This window comes from Saccopteryx bilineata, chromosome X (genome assembly GCF_036850765.1).
Source record: "Saccopteryx bilineata isolate mSacBil1 chromosome X, mSacBil1_pri_phased_curated, whole genome shotgun sequence".
NCBI classification, from domain to species: Eukaryota; Metazoa; Chordata; class Mammalia; order Chiroptera; family Emballonuridae; genus Saccopteryx; species Saccopteryx bilineata.
The window spans coordinates 118,142,057-118,166,871 of NC_089502.1; the positions used below are offsets into that span (position 1 = coordinate 118,142,057).

General features: G+C 39.8%; 1 protein-coding gene across 1 annotated transcript; it reads right to left on the reverse strand.

Moving 5' to 3' along the window:
• Positions 1 to 2,662: 2,662 nt before the first annotated feature.
• On the reverse strand, positions 2,663 to 4,520 carry LOC136316882 (E3 SUMO-protein ligase PIAS3-like). Its single transcript, XM_066249221.1, is given in 3 exon segments — positions 2,663 to 3,048; positions 3,051 to 4,107; positions 4,302 to 4,520. Coding segments are annotated over 3 exon segments (1,611 nt in total). The 3' UTR covers positions 2,663 to 2,713.
• Between the last annotated feature and the right edge of the window lie 20,295 nt (positions 4,521 to 24,815).

Sequence of the window (24,815 nt, forward strand, 5' to 3'; positions counted from 1 at the left end):
AACACAATTTAACAAATAAAGGTTATTCCTGAGTCAGCAGATTAATCAATAATCCCATTGTCCTTGAAAACATCATTGTTGAATCCCTCCACATCAGGCACTATTTATGCAGAACATAATGCTGTGTAATTGAGAAAAATTACAAAAATTCAACAAGCCTCAAGATGTATTATCCCAGTAGAGCCCTGAGTTCTACCTGGATCAGGCTTCCTAAATCCACTTCCCTGCACAACGGGACACTCCTGCTTAACAGCAGGGCTGGCAGCCTCTTTCAGACTACTCTAGAGGCAGCTGTGAGGATTCTTCTTAACAGTACCAATACCAACTGCCACTGGAGGAAAGACAGGACTGACACACAAGTTAATTGCAAGAATCACACTGGCAGTTAGTTACTCACAAATCCTTTTGCGTGCCTGGGTACAGCTTAAGGGGACCCCGTCGGCGTGCTCTTCTTGGCTGTCCTTGGTCAGAGCAGCATGGAGACAGTCCACATTCAATTTTGGAGTCTGGGTGACTATCGCAGTGGGAGGGGGGGTGCTTAGCTTTAGTACATTTTCTGGCCAATGCCTTCTAACAGGTGTCAACAGGATTATACCTCAAACCACCTTTTTGGGAGTTCCTAACAGGGAGCCCTTTTTATGTTAGTCTACTGAAATGCCACATCAAGCCACTTTTAAGGTGTTCCTAGGGAAGCTTCTTGTTTATGTTAACCTACAAAGTTATGACATCAAGCCACCTTTTATCTGTATATAACTTCACACACGCACTAACTGGGACCTGTGAGAAAGGCAGAGTCTGCCTGTCATATCTGCACACACTAGATTAGTTCCTATCCTGACAGCATAGCTTTATTCATTTGCCTTAATGGCTTTTAATATCATATCTTAATTTCTATATATCTTCCATATTTTTCTATATTTCTATATATTTAATTACTATAACATTATATTACTGTAACATGTACAGTAATGTAAGTTTTTATATATACAATTTTTTCTTTCATCCCATTAATGAGAAACCAAGACATATAGGTAATAATAAGACATGATGAGATGTGTTGTACATAAAACTGTGACTGAGGTGGAAGGGTGGATATTTGCTGAGATGTATGCTGTTTCCATCACTAAATGCCTCTTTCTATCTACAACTCTGAGCACTGTAGCTATATTCGTCAGGCTATTTCTCTCACTTTCTAGGGCTACAATATCTGAGTTTGGATAAATAGCTGATGTAACTAATCAATAAAGTCTAAAAATGTGCCAGAATAACTTTATGTAAAAGTAATATAGCAATTTATATTTATCAATAAGTCAAAGAATTTTAAACACTAATATCCTTATCAATAGGTTTAGTGTTTGAAATCAGATTATTGGAAAATGTTAATAACACCGGGGAACAATTTTTTTTTTCATATTCTGTTGCATGAGGTTTTAGAACTGTTTCTATATATTTCTGCATCGCTGATTCCAGATCTGAAATCCGTTTTTTGGTGCATGCTCTAGGATCTTTGTTTTTAGTTTTTTGTTTTTGAAAATTCACAACCTTTATTATGGGTAAGAACTTTGATACAACTTTGGAAATAAAAAGTAAAATTACAACAGAGGTCCTAGGCCCTGAAGAAGCCTAAAAACGGAGATTGGGGAGAGCACAAGCATCTTCCCACCTCCCAGGAAAGGTGCAGAATGAGCCAGACCTTACCACTGGGGCATAGGCCTTAAGAAGCTCAGGCCCTGAGCTGGTCAGCATAAGAAACATTGTGAATTTAAATATATAAATAGAGAGAGCCCCTGGGAATCAGGGCTAAGGCCTCATCTCCTCTTCAGGCATACTGGGAAGTAGGAGGCAGGGGAAGTCATCTTTGGGTGTATTTTGGTTTTCCTTATTTATGTACAAAAATCTGTAACCCAAAATATAGTTTTCTGTCCATGTGTCCATCTGTCTCTGTTTCTCCACCTGTCTAGCCAAAGAGAATGGAATGGACTCGAAGAGACAATGGCTATGTGGAAGAACTGAGCCATCGGTTGGGGGAATGGAAGCGAGGGCATCTGAGGGACGACAGAAGGGCACCTCCCTCATGACACTAGATAGTCAAGGCTGAAAATTCAGTCTTTCCCCTACTCACATCTCATCCCCTTTGCCTCCTACTGCCTAGGTTAACATACCCAAAGGACATGCCAGCCATCTAAAGAACACTTCGAAAAATAGAACCCAAATGTCTTCAAAAAAGGGTTAAACATTAATCGTCTGGGTGCTGGCCTTCTCAGACAGAGATGAGGCCAAATATAAGTGTCCTCGAAGATCTTTCTGGCCTTTAGCCAAAGCCGCCCTGAGGTATCAGAGTGTTCAAGGTTGTGGGCTCCACAGCATACTTGCTCAGCATTAGAAGACAGTGAAGGTTCAATAATCCAGGGGACTCAGTCCAGGGAAATGATGTCTGATCAGCAGCCAGTCAAAGAGGGACCTGGGGGTAGGGATCCTCCATGCCCCTCCCTCAAGGCCACCCCAGGAGCCACAATGCTACTGACATGGCCAGGAGAGGGTGCTGGAGTGGTGCTGCAGTGAGAGCTCCCCAATGTGGGGGTTAATGGGCTCAGGAAGTGGGACGGGGTACCTTGATACTGGAAGGAGTGGCCAGGGGCATCCTGTTCATCTAGTGAAGTGATGACGGAGGGACCATAGTGCTGCCTTTCAGTCTGAAGGGAAGAAAATAAATCTAAACCTTGGATGTCTGCCCCCAGTGGAAAGCAGGTGGGTACTCATGTAGTGGGAGACTGGAAAGGAAATGCCCACCCAACATGCCCACAGCAGGGCTCTGTAGCACCAAAGATGGCTGGTGATCAGATGTCAGGACTCCTTTGCTTCCAGGTAGGGCCAGGATGGCAGCTGAGGTGACAGGACAGTGCTTTTTGATCGGGGGCAGGTCCTCCTCATCTGATGAGCTTTCTATTGTCAGATCAATAACTTCAACCTTCTTCTTCTTCTCTGATGAATTGTCCTCTTGGACTGGGTTGTACTGGAGACCATCCAGCCCATACTGTGGTGGGGGCAAACCTCAGATGCCTCCTTCTTGGGTTTCATTGGGCACCAGGATCCATCTTCCATGAATTGGATCTCATCACAATCTGAGCATGAATTAAGAATCTCCATGAATAAGCCATCGATGATAAGAGATTCATAGGGAGCCTTCTTGTCACACACTGGACATGTCCATCTGGGCTTCTTCTCATTCATCTATAGATACAGAGCAGCATCGAAGCTCTGGAGGTGGGCGCAGGTGAGGCCATGACAAGGTACAGTCAGGCGCATCTTCCCTAGCAGGCACATGAGTGACACCCGAAGACTTGTAGTGGCCACCTCCCTGTCTGGGTGAGCAGTACATTTCTCCTTGATCAGTGCCTGGGAGTGGTCTGGGTTCCAGATGCCCTTTGCTCTGAGTTTTTGTAAAAGGGTCCCTGCAGTCAACTGCCTCACCAGGTACACAGACAAGGAATAATTCTGTCCAAACTCAGATGACCAGTTGACCACGATGGTGTTGGGAACAGTGGCTGAGAGGCAGACCAGGGGTGTGATATTGATGGGGCGGGTGGGCCTCTTGGGCTCAGCGCCACTCTTGGTAGGGGGAAGGTAACCTGGCAGGGGGCACAGTTTCCCATTGACCTTGACAAACAGGTTGAGGGGGAAATAATCTTCCTGGGAGTAGCTGGTCTCACAGAGACAGAACCTTAACTGCATCTGTATTGTATAATCACATTTGGCTCCTGGTAGAACCTCTCTGGATGTGAGGATCTGCTGCACTTGCTGGGTTGTGAGTGCAAAAGTAAAGTGAGCTTCCTCAAATCGCTGGATAGAGGTAGATGCAAGGGTGGTGGGCTGGATAAGCTCCCCATAGACTTCATAGAAGGACAGTGGTTTCATGGTGACATCAGGGTGTACAGGCTGGGGCAGAGGGGGGTGCATGTCCACTTCACGCATGGGGCCCAGCAGTGTGCTAGGGCCCAAGAGGGCCGAAGGGATGGGAGCTAGAGGACCAGGGAAGCCTCCAGGAGGGGTTCCATGAGACAAAGAGAACAGGGAGGGCCTGACCTGTGGTGGCGCAGTGGATAAAGCGTCGGCCTGGAAATGCTGAGGTTGCCAGTTCGAAATCCTGGGCTTGCCTGGTCAAGGCACATATGGGAGTTGATGCTTCCAGCTCCTCCCCCTTCTCTCTCTCTGTCTCTCCTCTCTCTCTGTCTCTCCCTCTCCTGTCTAAAATGAATAAATAAAAAAAAAAAAGAAAAAAGAAAGAGAGAACAGGGAGGGATCAGAGAGCCCCATTGTCTTCCGGGAAAGCGTCGGCGGTAAAGTTCTTTGATTTTCATCTGAACACTGGGGGCACAGCTAGACTTCAGGAGGTGCAGGATCTTGGCCAGGAGTTCATGTTTCTGTCCACTCTTGTTCCGGCCAGCAAAGCCAAGGAGCACCTGGAGCTCAAACACCTGGAAACTCATCACCATATGCTTTAATTCGCCCAGCTCCGCCATCTTGAGACATCGCAGGAGCGCGAGCCCCATGCTCTAGTTTTTATGCAATTTTAATTTCTTTTTGTTACAGTTAATGGCATGCATTGGTTTTTAAATTGAAGTTAAAGGGCAACGACTCTTGGATTGAACATAACCAGAAGGCAATTAATGTTTTACAAACATCACTGTTAAATAATTGTAGTTGTTTTTAAGTATAAAAAATTATCTGATAAAAACACCCTCTTATTTTAAGATTGAATCATGGCTTCTTTGAGTAGACGTAAATGTAAGAATAGTCCTGCCACCTTCTGTTATATATGTGGCTGTTACACACTTCAACGTCAAAGGCACAATATTTTATCAATTGTCACACGTGCATATATTACCTATTTTCAAATTCCCCTTGGTAATCAAGACAAGAATTGGGCTCCTCATATTGTGTGTCATAATTGTGAGGAAATGCTTTGTGACTGGACAAAAGGAAAACACAAAGAAATGTCTTTTGGTATTCCCTTGTTTTGGCATGAACCTAAGGACCACAGCGGTGACTTTTATTTCTTTCTGATCCATACAAAGGGCATCGGCAAGAAAAAAACGACATATCGCATATCCTAATATTCCTTCAGCAATACGACCTATCCTACACTCTGAGACACTCCTGGTTCCAGTTTTCAATGGTTTTATTCCTTCTAAGGATGAAGAAAGTGAACATGGTGATAAAGTATATTTTGAGAAGATGCATGAGGAAATGGTTGTAGAATCTGAAGAGTCTTCTTCTGATGCCAAGCAGTCATTAACCACTCAGCAGTTTAGCCAACCCAATTTGAATGACTTAGTAAGAATGACATAAAAATTGTCCTTGACTTTCTGAAGTATGAGGAGCATAACTGGATCATTTGCGTGGTTCTTAAAATGGTAAATTTCCTGCTAGGACAATAGAGAAATTTCACGAAGTATCCTTGCTTTCTGTGTTTGTGGGACAGCTGAGCTCAGGAGAAACACTGGACACAGAAGGAGTGGCTGAAACGTGAGGCTCTGGAAGTAGGGATGCAAAATATTGTGAATGAACCTGTAGTTAATCGAGACAGGATCATTTTCCCCCCACTTCACATCAAACTTGGCTTAATGAAGCAGTTTGTTCAGGCTTTGAATAGAGAAAGTGAATGCTTTCAACATATTATTTCTGCTTTTCCTGCCTTGTCTTTTGAGAAGATAAAAAGCCCAGGTGTATTCGATGGACCTGAAATTCAAACCCTCATACGTGATGAAGAATTTTCCAGGAGGAGAAAGCAGCATGGCAGTCTTTTGTGGCAGTTACAAAGAACTTCCTTGGCAACAAAAAGGCAGTAAACTATGAACTTCTAGTTCAAAGGATACTGTTGGCTTTCCGTGACATTGGATGTAACATGAGCATTAAGATTCACTTCCTGAACAGTCACCTTGATAAGTTTCCCGAAACTCTTGGAGCTGTAGTGATGAGCAGACTACTGCTGAAGCATCAAACCAGATTGTCCTCAACAAGTACACAAACGCAGGAGCTACAAATGCAAATTTTTGCCTGAATAGAATTTAAACATGTTCTATTTTGAAATTGTAGACAAATTGTGATGCAATCATATCTTTTAATGTATTAGTGTATTTACTCCATTATATTATTATATTTTCACAAAGAGATGCCCAAGAAGACATTCTACTTCATTATGTTAAACTTAATGTTGAAATTTTTACAATAAGATGAATACCTAAAATCTTGAATTGCAAAAATAACTAGCTTACAGAGAAAAACTAATGTCAGATTTGAGATCAGCACACTTGAATTAGGTAAGAACAAGTGTTTTTGTGGATGCAACAAAAATTTTGTTCCCCAGTGTAATCACTGTATTCTAAGACTGCAAAATTCTTTTTTGCCATTTCTAAAATTACTTAAAATTCATTTTGAGAAAGTGTTTAATAATCAATTCATTCCATTTCTGTCTTTTTAAGTACTGCAAAGGTAGAAATACCAAGGTTAGGTAGTATGTTATCAGAATAGCAAAACATAATTAATCTTATAACCATGAATATGCACAGATATTATTTGTGGGCATTTAAATTTCTTGCATATTAGAAACTATTTGATTAACACGAGTGCTTAGTATATTGAAATGATATTTATTCCAATTTGAAAAGATAAAAGTAGTCTATTTCTATCCTTTGGGATATTAAAACTCATATCTCAGCCATTTAGCTTTAGTCACTTTTACCTCTTAATACTGAAAACAATGTTCTAATCATTCCCTAAACTCCAATGTTTTATATATTTGATATTGTATGACATACTGTATAAACTTCTAACATTACATGGGTTACCAGCTTGATATTAAAAGTGTAGAATTAGATTTCTCTTTGTTTACTTTGGTTAATTTTTTTCTGTATTGATAATTAATAGAGTTATCTATTCATCTGAATTTACTCAGATGATGGAACATACTGTGGTCAGTTTACAGTATCCATGGATACAAGGCAGATCAGAGATTCCAAACTGAGTAACTTTAAAATTGAAAGTCAATACCTCTTATCCAAGTTGTCATCATCAAAGTGTTTGCAGATTTAGCCTAAGTGAAGGTATGGAGGTAATAAGGTTCAAACACGAATTTAACTGGAATAAATGCTTTCTAAGTAGTTGGTACTTTCTCACTTCGGAGAGGTAATTTCGTAAAAACCTGGAGAAAGGAAATTAGATTTGTCATCATACACATAGTTGACAGGATGTCAGGATGTCATTGACAACCTATCTTACAAAATGCAGTCTTGAAATAAAACTTTAGAACTCTAAAAATTGGAACATTATATAAAATTTTCTACTTGGAAAGATAGATACAGTTAACAATTTTTGTTAATTAGCCATAAAACTGTGTCTGTATACATTCATAAACACATATATGTAAATCTATAACACTTAAATATCTCCTAAAAATACAGTGCTTGTCTGAGTTTTGAAACAGGAAGAATTTGAAGTCAGTGAAATATTCTCACTCCTCTTAAACTTTTGAATTTAATTTTCAGGATACTTTATGCGGTATTTGGGGCAAAAAAAATCTATGGAAGGTATTTACATTTTCTTATGCAGCAATCAAGTATGAACAAAGCTGAAAATCAATGAAAGGCCGGTATAGGCTGAGGGGAACTTGGGAATATTTAAATTGAAGCTATTATAAATAGACTATACATAATGTATTTTGGAATGTCTTACACTGACTTCTGTGAATAATTATGGTATTTTGTACCACTTATTTACAGTTTGTGATGACAAAAACAAGTTAAGGTTTTCTCCTATTATGGAAGCACAATACTGCTTCATACCATTATTATGTGTAATAGAGCACTGTAAACAGCCAAAATATCCACAGAGCGAAGTACTATACAGCACTGAAAGTGAATGCATAACTATCTGTACTAACATGGATGGCCTATACAAGTAAAAATGACTAAAATATTCCAGCCCTGAGATTATTTATGTGTGACTCAATTTATATAATTTTAAAATAAGGCAACTGTGATTTTATTCTTGTAAAATATAACGAAATTTACTAATTTGACCATATTTAATTGTATACTTAAGTGGTATTAGGTATATTCAACAATGTTGTACAACAATCACCACTATCCATTTCCAGAACTTTTCATCATCCCAAACAGCAGCTCTGTACCCATTAAATAATAAGTCTACATAACGGCCCCCCACCACTCAGCTCCTAGTAACCTGTAGTCAACTTTCTGCCTATATGAACACACCTGTTCTAGGTAGCTCATGTAAGTAGAATGATATAATATATGACATTTGTGTTTGATTTACTTCACTTAGCATGATGTTTTCAAGATCTATCCATGTTGTAGCATATGTCAGAATTTCATTTCTTTTATGGCTGAACAATATTTCATTGTGTGTGTGTGTGCACGCTCATGTGTGTGTAGGTAAAAAAGTGTACACTATCAGATCACAAATTTTTTTTTAAATCAAATGGTAACATTTGCAATCTGATACTGTAAACTGTCCAACTTTGTCTCTATGGAGGAACAAGAACTTGGAGTTTTCTAATCTCAATTCTATTCTACCATTCTGCTGATGTCACTCTCCAAATCGAATATGGTTTTATTTTATTTATTTATTTATTTGGTGCTTTCTAATCTCAATTCTAGTCCAGCATTCTGCTGATGTCACTGCCCAAGTCAAATATGGTTTTATTTAATTAATTTATTTATTTAAGTAAGAGGTGGAGAATCAGAGGCAGTCTCCCACAGGCAACCAGACCAGAATCCACCTGGCAAGCACCTACCAGGCAATACTCTGCCCAGCTGGGCTGCAGCTCCATTGCTCAGCAACTGAGCTATTTTTAGTGTCTGAGGCAGAGGCTGAACAGAGCCATTCTCAGTTCCTGGGCCAATGTGCTGTAACCACTTGAGCCACTAACTGTGGGAGAGTAAGAGAGAAGGGGGAGAGTTAGAGAAACAGATGGTCATTTCCCCTTTGTGCCCTGACCTGGGATCAAACCTGGGAGCCAACCAGGCAGGGTGGGATATGATTTTAAATATCAGCATTACTTTTTTTTTTTTTTTGTATTTTTCTGAAGTTAGAAGCGGGGAGGCAGTCAGACAGACTCCTGCATGCACCTGACCAGAATCCACCCAGCATGCCCCCGAGGGGACGGGGGCATTGCTCCATTGCGGCTGGAGCCATTGTAGCATCTGAAGTGGAGGCCGTGGAGCTGTCCTCAATGCCTGGGCCAACTTTTGCTCCAATGGAGCCTTGGCTGCAGGAGAGGAAGAGAGAGATAGAAAGGAAGGAGAGGGGCAAGGGTGGAGAAGCAGATGGGCACTTCTCCTGTGTTCCCTGACTGGGAATTGAACCTTGGACTTCCACATGCCGGGCCGATGCTCTGCTGCTGAGCCAGCCCGCCAGGGCCTATCAGCATTACCTTTACAGAGGAGAATGGTTGTTGGATTTGAGGTCCATCATATACCACTGGGACATTTTTCTTTAAAGAGAGATAGAGAGAGGGACATAAAGGGACAGACAGACAAGAAGGGAGAGAGATGAGAAGCATCAGTACTTTGTTGCAGCACCTTAGTTGTTCATTGATTGCTTTTTCATATGTGGCTTGATGGGGGCTACAGCAGGCTGAGTGACCCCTAGCTCAAGCCAGCAACCCTGGGCTCAAGCTCGTGAGCCTTGCCCAAACCAGATGAGCCCATACTCAAGCTGGCGACCTTGGGGTTTTAAATCTAGGTCCTCTTTGTCCTAGTCTGATTCTCTATCTACTGCGCTACTGCTTGGTCAGGCACCACTGGGACTTTTGCTGTGCTGGTAACTGATTGCTTCTTTCGACCTAAGTCATCTTTACATCCACCTGTCATCTTTGTGTTAAATCATTGTGCTATACATGGTAATGTGATTTTCTTTGTTTACTGCAGTACAACTTTTTAAAGAAGAATCTACCTATATGGCAATAAAAAGGAACCAACTAATAATCCTAACAATAACTAGGTGAATCTTAGAAGTATTATACTAAGTAAAAGGAACTTGATGCCAAGAGGCTATATGCTGTATGATTCAATTTACATTTACATTCTAGAAAAGACAAATTTATGGGAACAGAAACCAGGTTAGTGGTTCCTAACAGCTGGAAGTATGGCTGAAATTCAGCACAGAGGGTTACAAGACAATGTTTTGAGGTGATGAAAATGTTTTATAGTTTGAATTTTGTGGAAGTTATGGAACTGAATACATTTTGTTGGAACTCATAGGACATTGCATCTAAAAAGCATGAATTTTTTTGTAAAATACACTCCAATAAGCATGATGTTGGGAAGAAAAATAGAAGTAACCTGACCAAACTCCCTTTTTCATAATTGACTTTATTGGAGTGACATTGGTTAATAAAATTACATAGGTTTCAAATGTACCCTTCCATAATACATCACTTGTACATGGCATCATGCATTCACTACCCCTACTCAAGCCTTCAATTATCATTCATTCCCCCTTTACCCTCTTCTTTTTCTCACCCCCCATCCCCTCCTGTAGTCACTATACTATTATAGTGCCTGTCAATAGATGAGTGGATAAAAACGCTGTTATATTTACACAAAGTCCCTTCCCATCAAGAAAATTAGGGGATACTACTGGGAGAATAATGATATTAATGCATAATTTCAAGTAACTTTTTTGAAGCTAGTGATATATTTTCCTTTCCAAATTAGCTGTACAGAATGGTTGACATCTGCAATCCCCTAACTCAGAGATCTAGATGATCTTATCCCCCAGAAGTATGACCTGGACTCATTCACATGGTGACCTCAGAATTCCCAGAAGTAACTTTAGGGCCATTCCAAATGAAGAAGAACTTTTCAACTCTCTGAATATGTCACTTTTGTTATCTCATTGACCAAACAAATCCCATGGTCAAATAAAAAACCAAAGATTAGAAGTAAATTCCATCTCTTGATTGGAAGAGTGGTAAATTCACATTGTGCAAAGGTATACTGTAAATCATGAGAGAAATTATGAAATGGTACTCTTTATAGTTTTATTGGAGTATAATTTACATACCATACATTTCATGTCTTTTGAATGCATAGCTCAGTGAAGTATTGTAATAAAGACATAATCCAAGCAGCACAATAATAATTTTTAAAACCTTGGCCATGAGTAAGAATAAAATCTTACCATTTGCAACAGCATGGATGGACCTAGATATTATTCTCAGTGCCTTTTGACCCAGCTATACCACTGTTAAGAATATATCCCAAGAACACCATAGCACTGTTTGAAAAGAAGAAATGCACCCCCATGTTTATGGCAGCATTGTTCACAATAGAGAAGATCTGGAAACAGCCCAAGTGTCCGTCAGTAGACGCGTGGATTAAAAAGCTTTGGTACATATATACTATGGAATACTACTCAGCCATAAGAAGTGCTGACATCGGATCATTTATAACAACATGGATGGATCTTGATAACATTATACTGAGCGAAATAAGTAAATCAGAAAAAACTAAGAACTATATGATTCCGTACATAGTTGGGACATAAAAATGAGACTCAGAGACATGGACAAGAGTGAGGGTTACAGGGTGGGGGGAGGAGAAGGAGGGGGTTTGGGGAGGGGAGGGGTACAAAGAAAACCAGTTAGAAGGTGACGGAAGACAATTGGACTTTGGGTGATAGGAATGCAGCATAATCAAATGTCAAAATAACCTGGAGATGTTTTCTTTGAACATATGTACCCTGATTTATCAATGTTTCCCCATTAAAATTAATTTTTAAAAAAAGAGTGAGTCTTAGATGGATGTAACAGGGAATCTGGTCATTTTTTAAAAATAAAACATCATTCAGACTTAAATATAAAAACAAACAAAAAACAAACACCATATGATTTCACCGATATGTGGAATCTAAAGAACAAAATAAATGTACAGACAAAATTGAAAGACTCATAGACAATGAGACCTGGCTGGTGATTCCCAGAGGGGAGTAGGATTGGGGACTAGATGAAAGAGGTGAAGGGACTAATTACAAAATGGTAGTTACAGAATAGTCGCAGGGATATAAAGTACAGCATAGGGAATACAGTCAATAATATTATAGTGACTATGTTTAGTGGGTACTGGAAATATTGAGGGGAACTATTTTCAAAGCATATGATTGTCTAATCACTATGCTGTATACCTGAAACAATACAAAATCATATTTTAACATATTTTATCAGCCCACCCTCACATTTTCTTCTGCTACTTTCCACTCAATCTCTACTTCTAGTTATAGCCATAGCCAATCACTGATATTCTGTATCTTTGCTTTGATTTGCTGTTTTTAAAATATAACTTAAAATTACTCATCTAATGTGTTATCTTCTGTATGTGGTTTTTTTCTTTAGCAATATATATTTTGAGATTTATTCCATAATTGCTATTCCATTTTATTGATTTGATATATTTTTTATCTATTAATAAATTTACCACATTTGAGGTATTTCACATTTTGAGCTATTAAAAAACTGCTGCAGGATTTTGTGTAGACATGTGCATTCTTTTACCATGGATATATACTTAAGTTGAATTATAGATCTTAATTTAAGTTTGTGTTTAATATTATATCTGTAAGGTCAGTGGTTATATCTGCACAGTCTTTCCTGATTTTAGCAATTTGAATTGGAGAATGCTTTCAACATATAGCCAGTGAGATTATAACCGTGATTTTGCCTTAATATCCTGCTTTTGTAGAGAGTCAAGGTCAGCAGTGGGTTAGAACTTAAGGCCTTTTCTGGATGTGAGCACATATAGAATATGAGCAGGTGCATGGACTTATCGATTCACAGGAATTTATTTGAGCTTTTCAAGACCTTATGTAATTTTTCTTCCCTATCCTTTCTTTTTTTTTTTAATTTATTTATTCATTTTTTTAGAGAGGAGAGAGACAGAGAGGGAGAGAGAGGAGAGAGAGACAGAGAGAGAGAAGGGGGGAGGAGCTGGAAGCATCAACTCCCATATGTGCCTTGACCAGGCAAGCCCAGGGTTTCGAACCGGCAACCTCAGCATTTCCAGGTCGACGCTTTATCCACTGCGCCACCACAGGTCAGGCTCCCTATCCTTTCTTAACAAGATAGTATTTTGTCTGTGGTCTGCCCCAAATGTTATCTATCACTTCATTTTTTTTTAAATTTTATTTATTCATTTTAGAGAGGAGAGAGAAAGGGAGAGAGAGAGATGAGAGAGAGACAGAGAGAGAAGGTAGAGAGGAGCCGGAAGCATCAAATACCATATGTGCCTTGACCAGGCAAGCCCAGGGTTTCAAACCGGCAACCTCAGCATTTCCAGGTCGACGCTTTATCCACTGCACCACCACAGGTCAGGCATCTATCACTTCAGACAGCAGCAACTTAACATTAACTTATACATTTTTTTTGACCAACAACTTTTGGGATATAACATTAGTACTAGTCCAATTCACAGTTAAGAAAAATAAAGACAAGGTGTTGGCAGGTGGTGGTGGTGGTTGTTGTTGTTATTATTATTATTATTATTATTAGAGGAGGGGAGATAGAGACAGACTCTCTCATGCACCCTAACTGGGATCCATCTGGCAACCCCTTTCTGGGGCCGATGCTCTGCCCATCTGGTGCCATGCTCACAACCAAGTTGTATTTTCAGCACCTGAGGCAGAGGCTCCATGGAGCTATCCTCAGCTCCCTGGGCTAATGTGCTCAACTCAGTTGAGCCATGGCTGCGGGAGGGGAAGAGAGAGAGATAGAAAGGGAGAGGGGAGAAACAGACGGTCTCTTCTCCTGTGTACCCTGACCAAAAATCGAACCTGGGATTTCCACATGTCAGGTTGATGTTCTAACACTGGGCCAATTGACCAGGGCTCTGAGCAGGTCTTTCAGAGAGCCACCGGAAGGTCGCAAGAGAGAGTTCCAGTTGTTTGTGAATTTTCTTCTGCTTCATTTGGGGCCAGATTGTGCACTGAGCCTACTGCAAGGCTGAGGAGTAGGTTATGAGACTGTTGTGAGGTCAAACACCATAAAATTTGTTGTTCTTACCATAAATCAAACCCCTTTTTAGAATAAACTTCCCCCTGGTTGCTGAAATAAGATTATTTCCAGAATTAAGAAAGCTGAATATGATAGTTATTGCCTAGTTTTTGTTTCCACTGTTGTTGCTTTTCTGGAGGGGCAGAACTTCTGTTTTCCTACTCTGCCATTTTTTTGGTCGTCTTTAAACTTTAGTGATATCTTTTGCAAAAGTTTTCAATTTTCAACAGCTCTAATTTATCATTTTTTAATTGTCCGTTTTTTATTTGTTTCTTTGTTAAAGGAATCTTTGCCTAGCCATTCGTCATAAAAATTTTCTTATAGAAATTTTATGTTCTATAATTCTTTTGAATGGATTTTTTGCTTTCGATCTGAGGAAAGAGTCAACATGAATTTTTCCCACACAAATATTCAGTTATTCCTCTACAAATTATTGAAAAGAATTTTCTTTCTCCATTGAACTACCTTGGCAAATATTTTGAAAATCAATATACTATGGATGTGTGGCTCCGTTTCTTGATTCTACATTCTGTTCTAATGATCTATATGTTTATTTTTAGTTCAGTGCTATACTGCTTTGCCTATGGTACTTTTATAATACATCTTAAAACCAAGAGGCATATGCCCTCCAAATTTATTCTTTTTCAGAATTGATTCAGCTAGTCTAGGTCCCTTGCTTTTCTGTATAAATTTTAGAATGAACTTGTCCATTTTTACCACCCCCCTAAAAAAATGCCTGCTAAGATTTTGATTGGAAATGTATTGAATCTGTTGATCAATTTGGGGATAATGGTTATCTTTACAATATTGTCCATCAATCCTTGAGTATGATACGGGCTTTAAAAAAATAATAGGGGCCACACTCGTCTATACTGCAGAGATGAATAATATAGAAAACCCTTTCAATCTATGTGCCCAAGTGCTCAGTATTCTCAGTCTGAAGGGTTTCCAGGGACTCAGAGTACCAATCATTAAAGAAAACACTGAAACCCTGCCTTTATGACACATTTTCTATGCCTTTTCCCCATACATTGATTACCCCCTTTCTGTACATAGTACTCTTCTTAACTCATCCTTTAAGATACAGCTGTTTTCCTACTCTGTGAATTTCCCCTTCCCTGTCAGTGCCCTTATCTCAGTATCTCCATCTCTGTGCCTAATTTCGTACCCCTGGGAACCCCAGAAGGTGGCTCTGTTCACACATGTAGCAAATCAGAAATGCTAGGGAATTAATGCCCTGCGTAACTTCAACCAATTGTACTCGAGAGTCCCCTAAGAATTCCAGTGCAAACATTCTGATATGTAAGTTTGACACCTTTTTCAGAGCATTAATTTTAGTTCAACTACTCTGATATCTTGCTTATTATCATATCCTTCCTTAATTTTTTTCCCTTCCACTAGTCAGCTGGAATTTTCGGTACTTCTCAAATCAATTATATACACTCCAATTTTTGTTTTAGGTCAGCTCAGACTAAGTACTTATTACTCCAATATCCTGTTATCTCCATGTTCTTTTGAGTTAGCACATGCTAGAAGTGTTATATGTATAGACATACATTCATTATATGAACATTCTCTTTTTTCTTACTTCCTTATTTCCCCTTCTAATCCCTAGTAACCATTTGTATATATGGGTACTTTATTAAAAAAGTTTTAATCGGTTAATCAGATGCACTTGTAACATGTTTTCCTATTTGTATGTGTTTTAAAAGCCAAACTACTGCCTTCTGAGAGGAATGTTTATGCTTGAAAGGTCTGATGAGAAAGAAGCAAGCACATTTAATAAAAAGCAAGCAGAATTTAAGGAGGGATAGAAAACAGAGGTTATTGACTCCGGAAATTAGTTCCAAAATGAATTTAAACTTTTTGGAATTTAGAAATGTACTTTCAGATATCTGGACTATACCAGTCCCTGAATTGGAGTTTTGATATTGCTTTAATCTAAATGGATAGCAGATGGATAAAATGCTTTCAGTTTGTCAGTCATTATCCAGATAAGAGGTTTCCTTTCAGGGAGATGTGTTTAGGGAGGTACTCTAACAACATACTCGCATGAGCTGCAGGTCTGTGTGTGTATACAGTTCACAGTAAACTGATCAATTTAAAAATTTATACAAAGTCAAAGCAGAATAATGATACCACATAAATGATTTTATTCTTTTTTATTTCACTAAGTACAAGGAAGACTATGAACAACTCTGTAAAGTGTTCTTATAGGGAAATTCATTTTAATTGAATGAAATTAGGCCAATGATACAAGAGAATATCAGAGACTGAGTGAGAAAGAAGGTTGGTGGAATAAGCCCTGCAGTGAGGAAGATGTCATTTTCTAGGATCCAACTGTTTAATTTTGAGAAAATCAGTGGGTATTAGGCCAATCTGTGGATATAGCAGTTGGTGGAAACCTATACTCAGCCAACCTGTTTTATACATCCTTTTTTTTCTTACTAAATCTTTTTGAAAATAAGTCTTTTTTATTTGCAGGCATATTTTTGCATATTTATGATCACTATGTCTACACTTTTTATCTAGTATTATATGCATTTTTATATTCTTGATATATCTTCAAAAGTATATATATATTTATTTAATTTATTGTGTTTACATAGATTCTAGTATTGCCCCGATTGCATTCCCCCTCCCTCGTATTACCCTCAACATCTCCCTTGCCCCCTCCCAACAGCTCCCTCCCCTCTTCCCTTCAGGTTTAATTCTGTTCCTCAGTTCACATTGTTCCTTGGATTCCTCAAATGAGTGAGGTCATATATTTTTCTTTCTCTGCCTAGCTTATTTCACTTAACATCATAGTTTCCAGGCAACAATATGGATGGACCTGGAAACTATTCATCTTTTTTAAAAAATAATGAACCCTAATTTTAGAGCTAAGAAAATAAATAGTATAGATGTCTTTTTTGTCACACGTAGATACATGATTTAAAACTATTTTTTGGGCCTTGGCCGGTTGACTCAGCGGTAGAGCGTCGGCCTGGTGTACAGAAGTCCCGGGTTCGATTCCCGGCCAGGGCACACAGGAGAAGCGCCCATTTGCTTCTCCACCCCTCCCCCTCTCCTTCCTCTCTGTCTCTCTCTTCCCCTCCCGCAGCCGAGGCTCCATTGGAGCAAAGATGGACCGGGCGCTGGGAATGGCTCCTTGGCCTCTGCCCCAGGCACTACAGTGGCTCTGGTCACAACAGAGCAACGCCCCGGAGGGGCAGATCATCGCCCCCTGGTGGGCAGAGCGTCGCCCCCTGGTGGGCGTGCCAGGTGGATCCTGGTCGGGTGCATGCAGGAGTCTGTCTGACTGTCTCTCCCGGTTTCTAGCTTCAGAAAAATACAAAAAAGAAAAAAAAAAGAAACTGTACCTTCACCAAACACTTTCAATAAATTTCTACATGCTTCTGTAAAAAAAACAAACAAAAAACAAAAAATAAACTATTTTTTGTGTTCTTATGTTTATGAACTCAATAGGCATGGGAATTTTCAAATTACTAGTCAAAGAGGCCCATTTAATTTTTACAGTATTTAAGAGGCACATTAAATATTACTTGTTCAAGCCTGACCAGGCGGTGGCGTAGTGGATAGAGCGTTGGACTGGGATGCGGAAGGACTCAGGTTCTAGACCCCGGGGTCGCCAGCTTGAGCGTGGACTCATCTGGTTTGAGCAAAGCTCACTAGCTTGGACCCAAGGTCACTGGCTTGAGCAAGGAGTTACTCGGTCCACTGAAGGCCCGCGATCAAGGCACATATGAGAAATCAATGAACACCTAAGGTGTCTCAATGCGCAATGAAAAACTGATGATTGATGCTTGTCATCTCCCCATTCCTGTCTGTCTGTCCTTGTCTATCCTTCTCTCTGACTCTCTCTGTCTCTGTAAAAATAAATAAGTAAATAAATATTACTTGTTCAAGCAATAAAGTTGACATTCCTATGATATAAGTGCTTTGCTAGATATGACAAGTTTATAACTAACATCATAGTGATAAAAATGGAAAGCATTTCCTCCCAAACCAGGAATGACACAGTGATGTCTACTCTTTTCACTCCTATTCAACATCGTATGATATGTGATAAATAGACCAATAATATGGCAAGGAAAAAAGAAAAGGTATCAGAATTGGAAAATAATAAATTTGTTTCTTTTTGAGGACAAAATAATTTTATATATAGGAAATTCTGGTGACTCAACCAAAAAACTTAGAGTTAATAAATTAAGTAAGTTGCAGGACACAAAATTAACATACAAAAATCAATAATGTTTCTATACACTAAAAACATGTTTTCTGTAAAAGAAGTATCTCATTTATAATATCAAAAATAAAATACTTTTGAATAAATTCAAGAAGGTGAAAGATCTTTATTCTAAAAACCACAAGACATTGATAAAATAAATTGAAGAAATTAGAAATAAATGAAAAGTTATCTCATGTTCATGAATTACAAGAATTAATATTGTTAAAATGTCAATACTACCTAAAGCCATCTATAGAATCAGTGAAATCACTATCATAAAGATTTCAATGGACTTTTCTACAGAACCAATAATTTATTTTAACGAGAAGGAGGGGGGTTACAGACAGGGATAGACAGGAAGGGAGAGAGATACGAGGCATCAATTCTTTGTTGTGACATCTTAGTTGTTTACTGATTGGTTTCTCATATGTTCCTTGACTGGGGAACTCTAGCCCAGTCAGTGACCCCTTGCTCAAGCCAGTGACCATGGGGTCATGTCTGTGATCCCATGCTCAAGCCGGTGACCTTGGGCTCAAGCTGGTGAGCCCACACTTAAGCCCAATGAGCCTTCACTCAAGCTGGTGACCTCAGGGTTTCAAACCTGGGTCCTCTGTGTCCCAGGCCAACACTGCCGGTTCAGGGCAATAGATACTTTATATGCATGTATATGTCACTGCTTCACACATGGAACTCTGTTTCCTTCTTACTTATTTCCTTCCCTCATTTCTATGAAGAAAAAAGTATATACATAATGTCTATTGTAGAGAACAGACACTCCTCTTGATTTTGGGGCTACATCAGTAAACAACAATAAAAAGGAGAAAAAATTATGTTCCATGAAGCTTATATTCATGTAGAATAAGGTTGACATTTGCCAAATAATATAGATGAAATCTCAATTACTGATAAGTACTATAGAAAAAATTAAAGCAGGGAGGTGGATAAGGGATCCCAGGGATGATGAGCATAATATAATATTTTTAAAATTTTTATTAATTTTAGGGAGAGGAGAGAGAGAGAAAAGGGAGGAGAGGGAAGCATCTATTTGTAGTAATTGCTTCTTGTATGGCCTTGCTCAAGAGTTTCAAACCTGCGACCTTAGCATTCCAGGCTGATGCTTTTATCTACTGTGCTACCATAAGTCAGGCATATAACTTTTTAAAAACTATGTTTTCGGGAAGGTTTATTCAAATAGTGACTTTTGAGCAAACATGTGAAGTCAGTGAAGGAGGAAATTGTGAAGAGATCAGAGGGAAGAAACTCTTTGTATAGAGAGAGAACAGGTAGAGAAATGATCCTAGGCAGAAGCAAGCTGGTGGGTTCAAGGGGCAACAAGATGATCATTTTGCTTGAAGAGGGTGATGTAAGGGGAAAGGAAAGGAGATGATATCAAGAGGTAATAGGAGGTCATATATCATAGGGCTTTGGATAGACATTTTAAATATTTTGACTTATTCTGATTGAATGGGGAAATCATTGGCAAGTTTCGAGTTAAGGAACGACATTATCAGCCTTATATTTTTCATGAATAACCCTAGATACTGAGTTGGGAGAGATGAAAAGAGGCAAGGGAATAATAAGAAAGACCAGTTGGATGGCTGTTTCAGAAACTGGTGGCTTTGAAGAGGGTCATAAAAATGATGTTGGAGAAAATTTTTCTGAGTTTACATCAACTTTTCTAGTGCATGAATTGTTAGTGATAGTTAAATGCACGTTTTCCCATGAAATCATTACCTGTACATTAAAACATTGGTTTGGCATTTGGTAAACTTTTGCTGATTTATTTTTAGACTCAAGAATATATTCTCAAATGATTAGCATGCTAAAGGTCTTGCAACTGAGTGAGTCAGCATAATAAAGGGAGTCCTAGTAAGCAATTGTATTTCCAGCACATCTGGAAACTTTGAAGTTAAACTGTTACCTAGAAAAAGTATAAAGCAATCTCTGCCTTTTATTCATCAAATGGTTTAACAAATTTCTAGCTCTTCATAGAGTAGGTTTGCCTAATAAAAATGAATTCGTAAGGAGCTCCCTTTCTTGTTTAACTCCTGTGTAGGATTCAGTGAAGATAAAGGATCTGTTATGAGACCAAAGAAACACTTAGAACCCAGTTAAGATTTTTCACTTTCAGGCCCTGGCCAATTGGCTCAGTGGTGGAGCGTCGGCCTGGCGTGTGGAAGTCCTGGGTTCGATTCCCGGCCAGGGCACACAGGAGAAGCGCCCATCTGCTTCTCCATGCCTCCCCCTCTCCTTCCTCTCTGTCTTTCTCTTCCCCTCCCGCAGCCAAGGCTCCATTGGAGCAAAGATGGCCAGGGCACTGGGGATGGCTCCATAGCCTCTGCCTCAGGCGCTAGAGTGGCTCTGGTCCCAACAGAAGCAACGCCCGGGTTGGGCAGAGCATCGTCCCCTGGTGGGCGTGCTGGGTGGATCCCGGTCAGGCGCATGCGGGAGTTTGTCTGACTGCCTCCCCGTTTCCAGCTTCAGAAAAATACAAAAAAAAAAAAAAAAAAGACTTTTCACTTTCAGTGGGACCCAATAACTTGCCTCCACTTCTCCAATTATACAAATAGACTATTGATCTGTCAAGCAGGCCTGCCTTAACACTGTTCTTCATACCTTCTTTTTTCCCCCAGCTTTGTTGAAATACAATTGATACATAACATTGTGCATTGTACAGCTTTAAGGTATACATTGTGTTGATACGATACATTCTGTATTGCAGAGGCCATCCTGAGTATGCTGTTTCTTCCTGGGAAGTCTTCCTCTGCACCCTGTTCAATTTCTGTGCATCCTTTTTGCATCATTTTATTTCCTTTTGTATACTGTTCAACAGTAATATATGAAGTGATTATTATGTGCCAGATGTGAAATATACCTGAAGAATAGTCATGTCGCTTTCCCTTTGGCACTTTTGGAGTAGTAATATATGCAAGGATATATACGTGTGTGCGCGCGTGTGTGTGTGTGTGTGTGTGTGACAGAGAGGGACACAGGAAGGGAGAGAGATAAGAAGCATCAGTTCTTTGTTGCGGCTTCTTAGTCTCCTTAATTGTTTACTGATTGCTTTCTCAAATGTGCCTTGACTGGGGGGGCTACAGCAGAGCAAATGACCCCTTGCTCAAGCCAGAGACTTGGGCTTCAAGCCAGCAACCATGGGATCATGTCTATGATCTCACGCTGAAGCCAGCGACCCCACGCTCAAGTTGGTGAGCCCACACTCAAGTAGGATGAATCTGTGCTCTGGCCGGTGACCTTGGGGCTTTGAACCTGGGTCCTCTGCGTCCTAGTCTGATGTTTTATCCACTGTGCCACTGCCTGGTCAGGCAGGATGTATACTTTCAAAAAAAAGTGATAAACATAATGATGCCAGTATTTAAAGGGTTTTATTGGAGAATTAAGGGCAAAATCCTTGATCAATCTGTAAATCTGTGAGGGACAATCAAATTGTTGCTGGGAGAATTATAATCTAATCAGGATTAGACGAGATACAAAGGAAGTAGATTATTTGTTTGAGAGGATTGTTTGTGACATGAATTCCTTTAGCAATCTGGTAACACCTAGGAATTTCTCCTAAGAAAAATGCTTTTAAGTGCATAAAATAAAATGCTAAGGCTTATAAAAGAAATTCTGAAGTAATACATTTAGAGTTAGTTAGAATAATATTTTATTTACTTATTTAATTTGGTTGAGAGGAGGGGTGATAGTGAGGCAGACTCCCACATGCACCCCAACCAGGATCCACCTGGCAACCCTGTCTAAGGCTTATGATTGAGTGTCAAACTATTTTTAGTACCCGAGGCTGACATGCTCTGACCAGCTGAGCTGTCCCCAGAACCCAGGGCCACTCTCAAACCAATTGAGCCACTAGCAGCAGGAGGGGAAGGAGGGAGAGAAGGGGGAGAGGAAGGCGAGGAGAAGCAGATGGTTGCTTCTCCTGTGTACCCTGACAGGGAATTGAAGCCAGGGCATCCATATGCCAGGCTGATGCTGTATCCACTGAGCCACTGGCCAGGGCCGGTTAGAAGAATATCAAAACAAATTTGTAATATAATGACAAATACTCTTTTATTATTATATAACTAGATCTAGCCACTCATAAATTTAATAACTGTCATACTTTTGAAATAGTCCATAAATTGTATTATGTCTATGATATTTTTACTGATATAATAATTATAGACACTGCTGTTAGACAAGTATGTTGTTTACATTCATAATTGACAGAAATGTTACAGGTTAATGTAAATAACGGTGTAAACTGGATCCCCATTTAGGTTTGCAGCCCCCTCCCCTCCAAATCTGATCCTGCTTTACATTGAGTTTGCGGAATGGATTTAAGATGAGCTGCGGGTGGTCAGAGAGGGGACAAAAGCTATAGTAAGGCCAGCAGAGGTAGCATACAGTGTTATTGCCTATCACTAAGTTCTTTTTTTTTCTTTTATGTCCCGTCAGGATTTAATACTTTTATTATAATGGAATCTCTAAATTATATTTTGAATTTTAGGCTTGCCTTGTCAAGGTGATGTTAAGTTTAGACCCATTCTATGCAAAGTATATTCTATAAATTGATATCTTGACATCACCAGGGAGGTTGTTAGAAGTGTAGAATCTCAGGCCTGACCCAAACTTACTGAATCAGAATATGAAATTGGATACAATCACCATATGATTTTTATGAACATTGAGAATCGATAAGCATGGGTGGAAAGTACAGAGATTCTGAATTAGGATTCATTTGCTTTCTTATAAGATGCTTAGAGAACTTAATCACATAGCTTTTAATACATACTTAGTTGGACAATTAAACCAATATTATAAACAATTGATTTAGAAAGTGAAAACTTTCCCCTCAGCTTTAGAAATAAAGGGTGTATAAAACACATGAATAATTCTAATATCTTTGTAGCAGTGGATGATTTAACTGGGTCAGTGTATTATTTTGAGCAGATAGACATCATAAATACGTAGCCTATTTGAATGAACATCTTAAAGCCATATATTTGTTACCTCACATGAAACATTGCTGTACATGTGTGTATATTCCACGTGCATTATGATAGCAGGTCAGGAAATGAGAGTCTGCTCTTGCTTCTTTCTTTCTTTCTTTCTTTCTTTCTTTCTTTCTTTCTTTTCTTTCTTTTCTTTCTTTTCTTTCTTTTCTTTCTTTTCTTTCTTTTCTTTCTTTTCTTTCTTTTCTTTCTGTATTTTTCCAAAGCTGGAAATGGGGAGAGACAGTCAGACAGACTCCCGCATGCGCCCGACTGGGATCCACCCAGCACGCCCACCAGGGGCGACGCTCTGCCCACCAGGGGGCGATGCTCTGCCCCTCCGGGGCGTCGCTCTGCTGCAACCAGAGCCACTCTAGCACCTGGGGCAGCGGACAAGGAGCCATCCCCAGCGCCCGGGCCATCTTTGCTCCAATGGAGCCTTGGCTGCGGGGGGGGGGGGAAGAGAGAGACAGAGAGGAAGGAGGGAGGGGATGGAGAAGCAAATGGGCGCTTCTCCTGTGTGCCCTGGCTGGGAATCGAACCCGGGTCCCCCGCACGCCAGGCCGACGCTCTACCGCTGAGCCAACCGGCCAGGGCCTCTTGCTCATTTCTTTATGGTTGTCAGGAATATCATTCACAGGAACTTTTAATCATTCAATAAAATTAGTGGCTGGAGAAGGCATACACAATATGTCATGACTTTCAGTCCCTGGTAGCAGCTTGGAATTTTTTTTTGAAATGTTTTATTAAGTGTCTAAGTTACAGAAAAATAAAGAGTAAGGAATAAAATGGTGGCTTTTAAAGATTGCTGAATAGGCCCTGGCTGTTTGGCTCAGTGGTAGAGCATCAGCCCTGCGTGTGGATGTCCCAGGTTCGATTTCCAGTTAGGTGCATAGGAGAAGAGCCCATCTGCTTCTCTAACCCTCCCCTCCCCCATCTCTTCTCTCTCTCCCCCCATCCTGCAGCCATGGCTCTATTGGAGCAAGTTGGCCACAGGCACTGAGGATGGTTCCTTGTCTCCACCTCAGGTACTAAAAAGGAGCTCAGTTGTAAGCATGACCCAAGATGGGCAGAATATTGCCCCCTAGAAGGCTTGCTGGGTGTATCTTACTCAGGGCACGTGCAGGAGTCTGTCTCTCTGCCTCTCCTTCTCTCACTGAATAAAAGAAAAAATGCTGAGTATTTCTATTAATATGTTCCCTGAAGCATATGATTAATGATTCCTAGGTTATAAGGCAAGATATGGTGAACAAAGTTGTGAACAAACAAAATATCACCATTTATTGTTAACTACAATATCTAAAAGTCATTAGAGTTGACGTAGTTGTCCTTGAGTAAGGAAGAGGCAGAAGCTGAAATAATGAAATCATGAGAACTCTAATTCAGAATCCCTGTACTTTACACTAGTGCTTATTGATCCTCAATATTTATAAAAATCATATGGTGCCTGACCTGTGGTGGTACAGTGGGTGGGTTGTCAACCTTGAACACTGAGGTTGCTGGTTCTAAACCCTGGGCTTGCCTGGTT